At 38.5% G+C, this 16,299-nt stretch overlaps 1 protein-coding gene across 5 annotated transcripts in view; it reads left to right on the top strand.

Annotated features, from left to right (window-relative positions):
- Positions 1–16,299, top strand: part of dync1i1 (dynein cytoplasmic 1 intermediate chain 1) — a 60,147-nt gene that overhangs the window by 19,260 nt on the left and 24,588 nt on the right. For all 5 annotated transcript variants that reach the window (XM_023345216.1, XM_023345217.1, XM_023345218.1 and 2 more), the window contains 4 exons: positions 2,894–2,989; positions 7,603–7,774; positions 9,505–9,604; positions 10,615–10,740. In XM_023345216.1, the coding sequence (XP_023200984.1) occupies positions 2,894–2,989; positions 7,603–7,774; positions 9,505–9,604; positions 10,615–10,740 (494 nt within the window). The remainder of the gene's footprint in view (positions 1–2,893; positions 2,990–7,602; positions 7,775–9,504; positions 9,605–10,614; positions 10,741–16,299) is intronic.

Raw genomic sequence — 16,299 nt, 5'->3', positions numbered from 1 at the left:
ACTGCTTCTTTTACAATGCAATATGAAACCATGTGGATCCTCTCTGTGTGTTTTGCTTCAACACTTTACATAAAGTTTTGTGCTCAATATTTCTATTATCTCCTCTCTTTTGCCCGTTTATGCTCGACTATCTGAACGCACGTAAGGGAGAAAAAAAAAAAACACATTTCTGAAAGCATCCACTGAAGGGAAATAGTGGAGATATTTTTGGTGCGGGACTGTGACAGAACTGCTTGATGCATGGCCATTGGCAGAGACATCAGCAGTATCTTCGTACGGGAATTGGACCGTCTCCCCTCCGTGAGGTAACCCATAGGCCATGAATCAAGCTCCTTTGCTCCAGACTCCTGTGGTCCCACGGACTGACAGTTTGACCGCTCCTCAATGTGGTCTCCCTCCTCTCCTCACACTCCTCCCATCCCCATCACCACACATTCCAACCACCGGACCAGTCACATAAGGTCAAGAAAATAGAGAAGAATAGTAGCTGTGTGTAATGTATCTTCCTGCTTTCCTTTTTTTTCACATCCTGAAGCTTTTCAGATTAATAACCGCAGTTTGTTGAGGGGAAAATGATTGACAGATGCGCAAAAATCTCCACACCAGAGAGAAATAACACTTTTTAAAAGGAAGCAGGAGAGAAAAAAGGCTGAAAATAGTACTACTGCTGTGTGCGCTGTTAAAATCTGTTTTAGCTGCTCAGACATGAAGTTAGTCTGGCAGTCTGCCTGTCTGTGTTTCTCTGGCCTCTCCTCCTTACTGGTGGGTCACTGGTGTTTGGATCAGGACTACTGGCTGTTAACCACCAACTTGGATCCAGGCTGAACACCATGTATTTGATTTAGCTTAGTCATTTATTATGTACACAGAATGAAAATTAAAGTCATATATCAAGCCTGTTTTAATGGAAGAAGTAAAGGCAAAAAACAGACATAGACAGAGTTAAGGAAGGATGTGCTGTGGAAGCTAATATTATAATAAAATCAAGGATTTATCACACTGATAACCAAGCTTCTGGGTTGGTCACATGATGCAGGAACAATTTTTAATAGAGTTTCTTTGGGTTCTGAAAAAAGTTTGTTGAATTTCAGTGTTTTCCAGGGCTGGATAAGCAGGGCCGAATTTACAGAGATGTAGATCCCTGGACTGGAGATAGTTTTAGTGCCCTATCCAATAAAAATATATTCTAAGGCAAATTACACAACATTAAAACTATATGAACTGATGTATGGTAAGAGTAATACGTCCATGTTGTTCCTAAAAGAATATTCTAACTTCATAATTTTCAAACAACTAATTACTGTTTAGTCATAAAAATATTTTTACAACACACCAAATATGGGCCTATGACTCTTAGATAAAGTACAATGTCTTAAAAACATGCATTTGTAAAAAAAAAAGAAAGTATATGCCTTCCGTCCCCTAAAAAAGTGGGACCCTTGGCTATTACCTCTGTAAGGCCCTTCTAAAGTCTGGGTCGGTGCATATGGGAAGAGAAAACAGTTAGAAAATTGTTTGTATTTCCAGATCGTCCATCCATCCAGCTGTCAAAGGAAACTTTTTTAAGTCAAGTTATTAGGCAATAGATGATACTAGAGGTACAGTGTGATTGGATATCCATCCATCCATCCATTTATGTGAATTTCCCACTGGAATTAATAAGGTAAATTCATTCGTTCATTCATTCATTATCCTGTTGTCCAAAAAAGACAATCAAAGGGTTAAAATTGTATTGTTTTTTATACATTCAAATTTTTGTAGAGACCCTGAATTAAATCAAAGCAGGATGTTTATGAAAAGCTTAGCTCAGTGCAAATGATAAAGAGACGGTTGAGTAAAAGTAGCCCTTGAGTGAGTGGTTTTATCAGTGCCCTAGGCCGTACTCCAGCTGAGTTAAACACACTCTGACATGTCGGGGTGTGCATGTGTCTGCGCGCAGCATTTCTGAGGGTGTGATGTAGTCACTTCCTCCCACTGGACTGAGCAACTGTTGTCAGCTCGACCCTGCCAGTTAACCCCTCGCCACCCCTGGCACCGCGGGCGAGGGCCCCCGCTTGCCTGTGTGTGTGAGAGAGAAAGCCAGATTGTGTGTGTGTCTGGCGTGCGCGCCGGCGGACCACAGGTGTCTGGTCGCGGTGTCAGGGTGTTAAGAGGTCTTTGGAGAGGGCCCCCCGACTATCGGCATCTGTTTCAGAGGGAGGGCGCTGCCGAAACGAGGAGAGGTTGGCGAAGGTTACCTACACAGACCCTGAGGGGAGGCAGGGGCAGTAGCTGACAAGCAGGTGCCTGTGTTGACAGTAACCCTTCATAGTTGAACCCAAGACGCACACACACGCCGCACCGACTTCAGTATAAATCCTGGAGAGTCAAACATAATTGCGGAGCCTGATTAGAGTAAACGCAGAGGGAATCCCCTCTTACACACACACATACACATCACAGGATCTCTATTCCAGCGGGTCGAAGGTCAAGAGTGGAAGAGGAAAGCGCTCAGGACTTACATTTCCTGCGGACTGTGTGTGCTTGTGATTTGGGTTCGCATTGACCAGTACGCTCAATCGTGTAGGCCGTTTATGACCAATCGAAACATTCAAAAGCAGGTTCCCTTTGAAATATCTGTTCCCACTGCAAAGTACCTTAACTTACACATGTAACTGAAAGTGAGCTGGATTCATGCTTCAACTACAAGCACCTCTCTGTTTGTAAATGCAACCCATTTGGGGTGAATGTTAGTCAGGTGTACCGACGCATGTCTGGGAATGATTATTTTGTTAAGAAGCAGGGGGAGGAGACACACAGAGGGAGGTCGGGGAAAATTGGAACAGCTGTTGATTAACATGAGTGCTCTCTCGCTTGCTTTTCTTCTTCTTCTTCTTCCTTTACTCTCTTTCAGTTGAAGAGGAAGAGGAAGATGAAGACATGCTAGAGGCAAAGCCAGGCCCGGAGGCCGAGCTGCGGGATGAAGACGACATCAAGGAGAGCAAAGATGGTATGGAGAGTATCTGAATAATGCACAAAAGTTTGAATTATGGTTACTATTGACTTCTTTACTTACTCCAACTACAACAAATAGTGGTGAAAATGCAGACAGTTTGTGTTCACTGCTGCAAAACGCTACCCCACATTCACAAACAAATAAGTTGATGTTAAGAAAGATGACATAAAAAAGTAAGAATAAAAAAAGTTCTCTATTAAATTTGAACATAAAGGTAAAAGAAAAGAAGAGATGGGGAAGCAGAATATCAAACATAATAATAACATCTCTACTTCTACAGTTATTTGAAACTAATCTCTAGTATACCAGAGTATACACATCCTACTCCAGTGTTGTTTAAGCAAAGATGGAGGTCAAATGGTTTTGGAAAAACCTCCATCTATACATAAAAACACCTCAAATGCAATACTGATGAAGTTTCTTTTTATCACCATCGTATATATCTTCTTTAGCCACAGCAGCAAGTAAAACTCTTTCATAACTTTTAGCTGAGGCAGTACATTTTTTTAAATTATTATTTCCTTATTTAACCAGGTAAACCCCGTTGAGAGCTAGATCTCATTTTCAAGAGGGACCTGGGCAAAAAAATTTGCAATACATAGCAACCTGGTTACAAGATAAAAACAATTAATACATATGCACACGTATAAAACAATAAAAACAATTTAAGAACAATGACACTGTTTCATAGAATCTTGTTGCCTATCTTTCAGAACTGCTCGAAATAAGTCCAGTGAAATCATTTCCGACATCTTAAGGTCAGACTGCAACTGATTCCACGCTGTGGGGGCCAACACACTGAATGCCTGCTTCCCTTTTTCAGTTCGAAAGCGTGGGACATGCAGAAGAATAATGTTATTGGAGCGAAGAGAACGAGAACTGACAGTTCTATGTAGGAGAGTGGGTAAATATGCTGGGGTTAGACCGAGTAGAGATTTATACATCAGGATCATTAAATGATTGATCATTAAATTGTTGTAGCTTATGTTTGGAAGCAGCACAATATCTTCTTACTATCCAGTTGTTCTATTGCTATTCTATTGCAACATTTTTACATCATATTTATTGCTAAGCTTAAAATATATGTTATACTTAGCAATTTTTTTATGAATAAAATGTAAACAATAAAGTTAAATTGTATTAACTTCAAATTGATTCAAATTAATTAAGTTTAAACTCAAAGTTAAGTTGGATATGACATTGTATACTTGAAATAATCTCTGTTTGTGTAACTTTATGTGGAAGTGTCATTTAAGGGGTAGAGAACTCTCCCTCCTCCAACAGCTTGATAAGTTGTTTAAATGAAGGGGATTTCCCACTGAATTTTCAGTTTTTTGAACAAAGACGAAGTAGACCGTTTGGATTTTTTCTCATCTTTTAGCTTGGTGCCAGAAGAGCATGAACAACTCTCATTTAAAAAAAAAACTGCTGTTTTCAAACAGTCTGTAGCATGACAATTAACCTACTTTGGTAGAAATCTTGTCAACTTTAGCCTCTCAGGCCCTCAGCTGTAATATTGTGTGCAATACAGTTGAAAATATAACTTTCTTGCATAATTTATTTTCCTAATATCACAGTGCAGAAAAAAAAACTGTTTTTTTTTTAAATAATAGTGTTAATATTAACCTGAGTTCTCTTGCTTCCAAGTAGTACAACATTAAAAACCGACAAACAAAAATATATGATAATACTTGTAATACCTGTAATAGAAAGATCTTATATCAAAATGAACTTTCTGAAGAACACCCTTGGAGTGGTGGAAGCTAACAAGCACTTCTTTGATGATAATGCACAACAGACACACAATATTATATTATTTCCCCTCTGATCGGAACATTTAGATACTGAATTTTAAATGACTAAAGTCAGCTAAAACAGACTGTGAACACCTCATTAGCTGTTGGCTCACACTGCTCTTTGCAACAATTTCAGGATGATATGGCATTTTTCTACTACGGGTCAGGGAACTTTTACTTATAATGACAGAACATCAGCTCAAAAAATGAAAAACTAACCCTTGTTGATGAGATCAGCACGATTGCTATTGTATTTACAAACTGTCCGACTTAAGTTTTCTAAAAAAGCCTAAATAATCAACTGGCATAAATTCTGGTATATTGTCCTATCTGTAGAGATTGTCATAACTAATTTCATAGGTTTTTATGGTTCATAGGTTAATCTAAATCATTGCAACATTAGATTATTTAAATAACATTGTGTGATAATACCTGTAATCTTTGACATCCCATCTTATCTTTCTAGACTTGATGTGTGATATAAAACTGGGAGGAATTTTAAAATATATATCACATTGTTATTATAGATTACAGCAAAGACAAAAGCTCTCATTCTTTACCCTTCAGTCTTCCTCCCTCTCAGCTTCTTGCATGTTGCTGGTGAGTCTGTGATGAAACGTGGCTGCTCATGTGTGACACTTTTTTTTTTTTTTAGCCCAGTCAGTGGCTGTATCTGATTGGAGGGAGGGGGTAGGTTACAGTTGAGGTTGAGGTTAAGGAGGGCCCGCCATATCAGCTCCATGGCATGTGGGGGTCAGCGCTGATTAAAAACCTGTCACTTGACCCTCTGGCCACATTTCAAAGGAAAAAGTGTTTTCGTGTGCAAGACCACGTGAAAGGTTTGTGTAGTTTACAATAGAAAAAAAAAAGACACAAGGCCTTTGGGGTGTATTAATATACTAGATGTAATAAAGCTTTAGATGTATGTTCAGTTGAATGAAGTGAATATTTTTTTTGGCTGCAGCAAATAGGAGACAAACACATGCACGCGTTCGTAAACACACAATCACCCGTCTCATCCTGGCCTATTAGAAGGCCTGGCCTTTGATCTGTGCCACTCGATTCACTGGGTCTTTTCTGACAACTCATAAGAACATACAAAGGGATGAGGGGATCAAAGTCAAGAGGCAGGGGAAAGGTCGATACATGTGTGTATGCATGCATGCGTGTCTGTGTGTAAAAGGCCGTGTGCGCTTAGGGGACAGTGACTTCAAAAACCGGACGCCTTGCTGTGCAGCCATTACGTTCAAAGGGAGGCGGGCCGCTCACAGGGCTTTGTTTTTCTCTTGTTTATGAAGTTCTCGCTGAAGGACTTTACTTGGAAACATCCATTAAAACTGTCTGTAGTTTATGATGTTCTGGTTCTGGTTTTCATTGAGATAAAGAGAATGCTAATCTGTTGGAAGAAATAAAGAGGACATTGCTTTGGTTTTTTTGTTTGTTTTCTAAAACAAATGCTAGCAATGGTATTTTTAATTAAAACTGTAAATCAGTCAAGTTTTTTTTTTCAGGCTTTACTTCATTTGGTTTTGCTTTCTCAAATTAATAAGTTTTCATGTGACGCAGTTGTCACTTATCTGTCTCCTAGAAGTGGGAGTGTGGCAAAATAATGCAGCTCCAAAAAACTAGGAATCCTCGTTTCCCACAATTACAGTAAAAGTTTCAAATAAAAGCTATTTAAAAGATTCTATGATTACCGTTCAGTCCAGGTTTAACCAGTGTATATGTTGAGAATTAAAAGGGGCCTGAATCCCAAACTGTGTAATAACAAATTTGTATAGTGTCTAACAACCTAGTATATGTTTAACAAGTTTTTCTTTTTAGCTAAGTGCATTGCCTGGCTTCATTTTATTCCACTAACATAGAAATTGATCCTACTGTATTTTTCACTTTGTTATTTTCTATCACACTGTTGACACAATTCTTTTTTTCCATGGTTACTTGGGCTCCTTATTTAACTAACCAGTGTGGTGAGCACAAAGTTTAGGTTCTCACTAAACTCTGTGAACCAAACAGAACAACTCAGCAACTACTTTCTCAAAGTAGGAATTTCAAGCATATATTAATATAATATCATTCTTAAAGTGCTAATCCCTTTTACAGGACCTAATATACTAGCTTACAATTACTTTACCAGACCAAGCTGTAGCGCAGCAACAACTGAGTGAGACAAACTTCACTCTAATGAGAATATGGTATTTTGATTAAGAGCAGCCTTTGACTATTAGATTGGTGTGAAAGTGTCACATCTGGTTGCTTAGAGATTCATAACACATAACTAGAGACTAGTTTTAATATGGTCAGCATGCCTCTCCACTCAAGGTGACAACATGTTTTTGGGTGGTGGAAAGAAGGAGAAGAGTGAGTAGTGGGTAGAAGAAAAGGTTATATCTCTGTTACACCCAGTAACAGTGTAAAGAAACCAGTGTTTCTTTTACTTATGTCTTAAAATGTAATAAGTTTTGGGTTTTTTCCACAGTGCTATAATGGATTTTTATTTAATTATATCACTTTCAAGCAAGCATATAGTAAACTCTTATTAAACAGAGATTTTTGAAATATTTGTTCTATTTACAAAAACACTAAAAATAACATTTTAATTTCTTTTATGGCTTCGAGTTAGCGTCTGTTTCAAACAAAATCATTAAACAAATCAAAACCTGGGGTCACATCTGGAGAAATGCGCAATGCGCATGGGCGGAGAAGCAGCACTGATTGTGTGGATTCTGGGTGAAATATGAACAAGATATTGTACGAGTTTTCAGTGTTTTTTCCTGTTATGATGTCTTTTTTTTACTATGAATATCATAGGTTCTTTTCCTGTTCTGCGGGAACTGACAGAAGAGGAAAGGCAACAGATCCTGCACTCATCAGAGTTTCAAAGTTTTTTCGACTGTAGCATCCGGGTGATGGAAAGAGCGCTCGCTGAGGACAGTGACATCTTATTCGACTACAGCGGCCGTGACCTTCAGGACAAAGAGGGGTGAGAATTTTTGGCAATCTAAGACGCATCTTGCAGAAATTCAAATAAAGTTTGAATCCCATCATGAAAAATTATTTGTTCGTATTTTAGAAAATAATGGGGATGCAAAATGAATTTGGTCCGCACATGCATCTATTGATACTTTTCCAAATTGCAAATGTGCTAAAAGTGACTCACACCCACCGTGTCCCTCTTGGGGCCTAGGAGCTGCTTTTGTTCTTTGAAAAGCATGTCTTCATAGTGAGGTCACACTCTCAGATGGTTAAAGATTCCTGTGAAGTGGCATCCATCGCTTCTTACAGAGCGTTGTCTTGCCATCTGAGCGACTGCTTCCAAAACAGAGGTTATCAAGCCGTCGGTTGAAGTTGTTCTAGCCAGAAGTGCAAAGCTGTTTTAGGTTACTTACTGCGCTGCTATTATGGAACAACTGCTTTTACTGATTTACTTCAACTTTGACCGCTGCAGCCACAGCGAAGTATGAAGCCTGTGGTCAAATAAAGATTATGTCTAAAAGAGGCCGTAGCCCATTGCTCAAGATCGGACCTGTTATTTTTTTTTCTCCCCAGCAATGTTCTTTTAAGAGCATAAGTACATAACCCACATTACACTGCCTTGTTTTATTATATACAGTCTCACCCAACACTGTAAGAATGGTGCATATATATATATTGTTAATTAGTACTCCAAAAAAAAAATCCTGCTTGTAGTCCAGTTGCTTTGTCCTCTCAGTTTTGTCATGGATGGTTTAGACCAAGAAATAACTTCTTGTTGTACAGATTGCTGCTGTGGTCAGTGACATAACAGAACAACATGTAGTTTGACCCCAAGGAATATGCTCATCGCTGGCTGAAATTACAGACTGCAAGATGAAAAGCAAGGCACACAGTTTTCTTCCTGCTCTTTGGAAGACGTAAAACTGTTTAACCTTGTTTGGAGCCTGTGAATGGATTTTGACAATACCAATGAGGCTACACATTCTGTCTCAGTAGATACAAATTATCTATATGTAAGGAAAGAAAATAAATGCTAGTGATAGTAAAGATTCTAAAGCAGCACAGATTGTTGCAAATAATTTTATTAGTCAATGGTCAGAGGGGTTACAGTCTCAAGTTGCTAGGTGTTTTATTATGATTTTATGTGACACATTAACAGAAAATGATGTGTAAGTATGTAGTGAAAGATATAGGAAAATGTTTTATTTATTTGTTTTATTCTGGGGGATTTAAAAAAATCAACAATTAAATGTGCTGTTCAGCTACTCTTGACACATTCAACGAAAAACCAGGGCAACCAAATAGCCTTACTCGCTATTTGGAATCAACATTACTGCTAATTCTGTGTCGATGCTTTTCTTTTGCTGTGACAGGGAAGCTGGTCAGAATTGATGAGAAGATGGGTAGAACTACGTAACAAGCAAACATGGAAGAAAACTTTAGAGGCTTAAAAAACTTGAAACAGGACCAGAGGTTTATCTTCCAGTAGAACACCAACAAACAGGCCAAGCTACACTGGAATGGGATGATTTAAAACAAAGCGTATTTAAGATATTTAGTTAAAAAAGGTCTTAGTTTTATGATCTAATGACATTATTTGGGTTGTTTCAATCTCTTCATGTACCAGCAGGCACATGCTTTTTACCTGATGTGATTTTACCTGTTTGTTTGGAAGAGGTCACAGATCTGGACTTGGTTTTGATGCACCTCAAATTTTGTCATCTTGTCTGCTTGCAGAGACTTGGGAAGCGGCTCTAGTTTGTCCTTCAGCAGACTATTCTATGATGAACACTGGTCCAAACATCGTGTTATTACCTGTCTTGACTGGTCCCCTCAGGTGAGGCCTGACATTTTTGTGTTTCAATTTATTTAAATCTCACCCAATAATGCCATATAACACTTTTACTATTTGATTAATTTCCTCTTGTTCTGTGTTTAAGATTCCCTTCACAATATTGAGCATCTGCCTTTAGTTTCAGTGGCATAGGAAGACAAAATGACATGTTGAAAAACATCATCGCATGCACGCTGCAACTCTAACATGCCATGTCTACTTCACATACACACAACATATTGACAAACACATTTATTTCAGTGATTTGGTTCATTAAGTGAAGCACACCATATAAATTAAAAGCATAGACTGATGTTTTCAATCCTTTATTTCAGTCAATTTTATTGACTTTCTGCTTACAACTAATGAAAAAATGACACAGCGATTAGAATAATAATCATTAATCATCATCAAATAAAAAATGGTTTTAAGAAAAAAAAGTTTAATATCTGCTTGATGATTGTTATTTTCTAAAGGTACTTTTAATCTCACAAACAAGCCTAATCTGAACACTTCTAATCTTAATCTATATAATCTCTCTGCAAATGCTTCACTCACCTCTGACCACTGGGGTGCATTCATTCAGGACTGTAATTTGGATTACTGGTCAGATGATCATTTAGTATCATAAAAGAAAAAAAATTCACGATGGCAATGTCATGAAAAAGTTACACACCTGACCATGACATACTCCACACCATTGATCCCAGTATGCATGCACTATTCGAAACTGGAGAAAATCAAGAGTGAAATTCATAGTTTAAAACGTGACAGGACTTGATATTTCACAAAATCTGCTTCATTATCTCAAGTTTAGACCCACCTAACGCCTGTCTTTCAAAATACCAACATTGCAAGACAGGAACAACTTGATGACAGTTTAAAGAATTATATGGATAGAGATGATCTTTCTATTGATTCTTTTTATTTAAACATGTATCTTTCTCTCTCTCTCTCTCTCTCTCTCTCTCTCTTTTTCCAACCCTTCTGATTTCTTCCATTGTCTCTTGCAGTATCCTGAATTACTGGTTGCATCCTACAATAACAATGAAGATGCTCCCCACGAACCAGATGGTGTTGCCCTGGTGTGGAACATCAAATTTAAGAAGGCTACACCAGAGTACATCTTTCACTGTCAGGTACTTTAAACCTTTAAACTTACACTTACATTTTTTACACAGTACTATAGCTATTTGAGGTGTGCACAACATCTTTTTACACTGTTCGTTAGAGTGAACTAAATTAAAGTTCTACATACATTCACCTGACATTTTAGATAGGAAAAGGCCAGTTTTAAAAAGAAACTGAGGTTTAAAGGGGAAGAAAACTCATGGGTGGTTGTGACGTTAATCGCAAATGACACAAAGAAACTTGATGGAATGAGCAAAGAGGGAGCAAGATGATTGAGGGGGAGGACCGTCAAAGGTCCCATCAAACAGGCAGGGCCGTGTAGAGATGTCTTGGTCATAAAAAGATGTGGTGTACCACTTTCTAATCCAACACTGCATGTGTGCCTGTTAGCCCACCCATGCTGATCCTCCCACAGGGACAGTGTACTAAGTCTTCCTCATACAAAACAGTGAAAATCACTTGCATTAATGTTCTAATCTGCTGTTTAAGTGATGTTAGAAATAAGCATACACTCTCTGTTTCAAGCTTTATCTACTCAGTACATGTGTACTGCATTTATGTAGACATTTCCTCCACATTCTGGAGCATCTAATCCTTTTCCTGCACCATCATTTATGCTGCTGCTGAACTTCATGTGGTTGCACAGATAGAAAATAGCCATGCATTATATCGCTGTAGCATTGTGTAGAGTTTCCGTGTGGTTCTTAGATGAAATATGTTCAGTGCATGTACTTTTGACTTTATTAACAGTGTGGTTTTAGCTCATTCCGATCCGTGAATTGTCAGCATCCAGTTGTAGACAAATAAAAGGCTCAATATATCATCTATATGTTTTTTTCTTCTTTTTTGCAGTTGTGTGAAACAAAGCCACCCTAGAATTTGCTTAAGCTTAACTGGTAGTGCAGGAACAAGAATCTAAAAGTCATCTTGCTTATGACATTCAGAGATGGCAGTAACAGCATCATGCTGTGGGTAGGCTTTTTTTCAGAAGGAATAGGCAAGCTAAGTTAATGGGAAGGCCGATGGAGTTGAATACAGGGCAATCCTGTAAAAAAAAACAAAAACAAAACGGTTAGAGGCTGCAAAAGACTGAGGACAAATTCTTGATATTTTCATAAGACGTTTAAAAAACTGAGTCTAAAGAAAACAGCAAAAAAAGCAAGGGAGGAAGAAACAAGTAATAAAGCATAGATCATTAATTCTTCTGCCATGGTATGGGGAGAACTATGGAAAGTGAAATATTTTTTTTCCTCCTTTTTTCTTTGGTACCTTGTCCAAACAGAACTGTGGCTCTAGTTAGCTGTGGATCAGATGGCTCTTAAAGTGCAAGCATATTCTGCTGTTTAACCCGCCAAACCACAGGGTCTGGTACCTCTTCCGAACTTTTTTTTTATTTTTGTCTTTTGACTTCCACCTCTTGTCTGTAGCAAGAATAACAGAGTCTAGCCATATGCCTCTTCTCCCCTGCATCTGTAATTATACAAGATGTTGGCTATACCCTTACAAACACGCACCCACATGCTTTGTCACACCACATTGCTGCCATTGGCAAATACTACCAAATCCTGTTTTGTTTTCAGAATTTTCTTTACCTGATAGATGGGGAGGTAATATCTGAACTCTGTATAACTCTCTATTTCTATGTAAGCGTAAAGTGGGTCTGTGGTTGAGGTTGGATTTAGCTTTGGGGTTTATTGTTTAAGACTATGATTGATTGAAGATTAAATTTTTGGGATCCCAGGTCAGGCTTCTTTCTTTCTTCCTTTCTTTCTTTCTTTCTCTCTTTCTTTCTTTCTTTCTTTCTTTCTTTCTTTCTTTCTTTCTTTCTTTCTTTCTTTCTTTCTTTCTTTCTATTTTTCTTCCTTTCTTTCTTATCAATGTGTGTTCATAGAACAGACTTAGTGTTATAAAGCCTGAGCTTTTCAGGCAAGCAGTAAGCTTTAAAAAGTTTAAGATGGGATTAATTGGCTCATAGGTGAGGAGAGCTTAGTTGAGGAAAGTATACAGAGAAATTGAATAGAACAAGATATTCTGTGCCTTGTAAAAGTTTTACAGCGCTCCAGTGCATACGGAGCTGTACCAATCAGGTACTGCTGGCATTATGTCTCTAAAATCTTGATGTGATTGACTGTAATGAGGAGGTTTATGTTTTGGCAAAGCATCAGCATTGTTTGGGGCTGTGCGCTGTGGGAATCTAGCATAAATATTGTAGCCGTATTAAGTGGTGCTTTGTTGTTGCACTGTGTTAGACTACTTACTGAAACAGATTGTGGTTTGCGAAAACATATGTCAAATAAAAAAATGCGACTAAAATTACACTTAATGTTTTAATTCATTTTGTTCTGTATTTGTGTCTGTTACTGCAGCTGCTTTGCCTGCTTTCGTTTATACCTTTTATTCTAAAAAAAAAAGCTATTAGTAAATATGTGTAAAGTCATTATCCTATAGAGCACAGGTGTCAAACTCCAGTCCTCGAGGGCCGCTGTCCTACAGCTTTTAGATGTGCCACAGGTACAAAACACTGGAATGAAACGGCTTAATTACCTCCTCCTTGTGTAGATCAGTTCTCCCAGCCTTGCTAATGACCTAATTATTCTATTCAGGTGTGGTGCAGCAGAGGCACATCTAAAAGTTGGAGGACACCGGCCCTTGAGGACTGGAGTTTGACACCCCTGCTATAGAGATATTGGTACCGTAATTTCAGATTTGTATTTAACATTCCAGGGTTTTTAAAAAGAAATCATGGTACAATGCACCTTCTTAAGATTTTATGGAGCTTAGGAAAAGAAACCGTCCCACAGCATGACAGACCTTTCACCATTCTTCGTAGTAGTCTGAAATGGTATTTTTATATTCATCCTTTGTTTTATACATCAGCAATAGTCTCTTTATTTATTTATGTTAAAGATGTGTACATTTTCTGGCTGTATTAGTCTTTTCTTTCATAACAATATAAAAGTATATGAGCTTGTTTTAGTATATTTACTTTTTAGAAACGTTTAGCCAAACGTTTAAAAGTGGAACCCAACTGATGCTAAGCTTGATAGGAGATGTTTTGGTGTGGTCAAGTTATCATTTGAGCAGCAACATTATGTTCATTGAAATGTGACTGTGCCATCCATCAGTAATTTACAAACTGAACAAACCCTGAACTCAAAACGTGAAACTGTTCAGCCTAATAATTCATTTCAACATGATTCGCAATCAGCCATTTTTTTTTCTAGATTTTAATTGACATGAACTGAGTAAGTATTGTGACCCCACTTCTGGAGCCATTAACCTGCAATGTTAAGAGTGTGTGGGGAGGGTTTGTACTGCAGAAAAGATTTTGCATCTGCTGCGGATTCTGCTACCAGCGTGGCTCCGCTCATCACGGCCATCTTGACAGTGGGACCCATCATCGCCTCGTCCCAGTTGGGTCCAATCTTGTAACTTCACACCAGCCTCTCAAGTGGGCAGAGTTGCACCACATGAAAGGGGCCCGTTTGGCTCAAAACTTCTGCTTCAACTCCCCCAACCACACGCCTCCCTTTGAGGACTCCCGCCGCTACTGTCACATCTCATTGGTCTCAGTCATATTTTTATCAATATCCTCTGCATTGCTATCGGAAACTCTGGCACTTCCAGGATGTCCGATTACCACAAATGGAGCTTGTATGGAGTAGAGTGGAAAGAAGAGTTGGCAGAGACTGATGCAGAAACTGTGTCATAATTCAAATGAAACTATTGTAATTTCATCAGGAAGACAGTGATTCTCTGTGATCTTCAACATTAGGCAGAAACATCATTAAACAGATAATAGAGAACATAAAAAGATAAAACAATGAGTTAATGTAAAAGCAGTTTCACATTTTAACAGCGTTCAATGCCAGGACGCCATTTACCAGTAGGTAAAGACTAATGGCGGCACTTCAAAAACTTCACGAGAAGTGTGTGTGTTCAGAGCTCTGTTCCCTATCTTCAGCAGAGATCTCACACAATGAGTTCACGTTCAGTTCCCCTCATTGTCTTATGTGGAGCACTGAAGATTAAATGTAAAAGGATGTGCAGAATTGATCTAAAATTATTCAGAAAGTGGGTCCATTAAAGGGGTCACACAAAATAAATAACATGTCTTGATCTTTAATATTTATATCCTTGTTGTTTCCCTGAAAAAACAGCACTTATAGCAAAACAGATAACAGTGTTACAGCAGATTTAGGATGAACAACCAAATGTACTCTTTGTGGAAGATGTTGGAAAAAGAAGGAACTATCCACACTCATTTATTTTCATTGCTGTTATACATCTGTACAAATCATTAAGACTAGAAATGGGAGTCTACATGTGATCTATCCTGAGCTGTTTCTTCCAATTTCTGCCTTCGCTGCTGCGGCAACATTGCCAAGTAATCAGTGATGTCTGTAAGAAAGCAGTCAGTGTATATACCAAAATGTCATTTATTTTAATTCTCAGTTAAAGAAGACATCAGCAGTATCAACAAAAGCATTGTTTTGTAACGAATATGCCAATTCTGAGTCATGTAACTGAGCTGCAGCACATATTTCTGAGAAAGTGACTTTTTATGTTGTTAGTTTTCTCAAAAACGGCCAAATCTGAAGCAAATTGACACAGTCTTGCATATGATTTGCTGTGGAACAGAAACCATACTTTAAAATTAGTGTGCATGTCCATGTAATTAGAATATTCTAAAAAAACAACAACATTTCAACATGTTTTTCTTTAATTTCGGCGGGAGGAATCCAAGCAAACAGGCCGGAAAATACTGAAAAAGGAGATCCAAGAGACAGAGGAAAAAGGCCCGGTATGTGCTCCCAGAGCCTCTTCCTCGTTCTTATGCTCCATTGTTTGCTCGGTGAAATGGAGACTCTGGCTTGGTAATTCTCGGTCCGTGCCAGAAACCGCAGAGTGACAAAATCTGTGGGGTGTCATAAACGAGCGAAGCCATGGGGAGAAAGGTGGTCGGGAGAGAGGAGAGGTTGCGTAGCCTTGATGCAGGGAGAGACAGTGGGATCCATCTGGTCCTGATAAGGCAGAGTTGAAAACAGATGAGTGTGGTAAGAGAGATAGAGGGGCGGAGGCCAGAGGGAGAAGAGGGATACAGCATGGAGATTGGGAAGACATACTATCTGGCCTTCTCTACTAGGACTTTTCTTTCATTTAAATAGCACTTTCACTTTATTTCTGTGCAACTGAACTGACTTTCAGCATTTTAGTGCTATAGTAAACAACAAATGACCAATCTCCAGCTTTCTTTCTTCAAATACAATTCCTTTAAACATCTACATTCCCTTGTCGGGTGTCATCTTTCATCATGGTGCACTGTTTGTGTTTTATCCTTTACAGAACAATTCTCCATAATATAATACAGGCTGTCAGAACTGCCAAATACCAGTTGTTGGTATAGAAGGAACATAGGATGATACTTGAGTGACTTTCCTCGTCAGACACAAACACAGCAGACTTTGCCCGAGGACAGAAATAAAACCCACTGTTCTGACAGCAGGAGTGTCGCTCTGTGTGTCTCGGGATTCCTACTGCTCCTTCGTTTTCTTCCGGGAGTTTTT

The sequence above is a fragment of the Xiphophorus maculatus genome, chromosome 13, assembly GCF_002775205.1.
Source record: "Xiphophorus maculatus strain JP 163 A chromosome 13, X_maculatus-5.0-male, whole genome shotgun sequence".
Lineage (NCBI taxonomy): Eukaryota > Metazoa > Chordata > Actinopteri > Cyprinodontiformes > Poeciliidae > Xiphophorus > Xiphophorus maculatus.
Note: the sequence above shows the minus strand (reverse complement) of the source record. Positions and strands in the feature narration are given on the sequence as shown.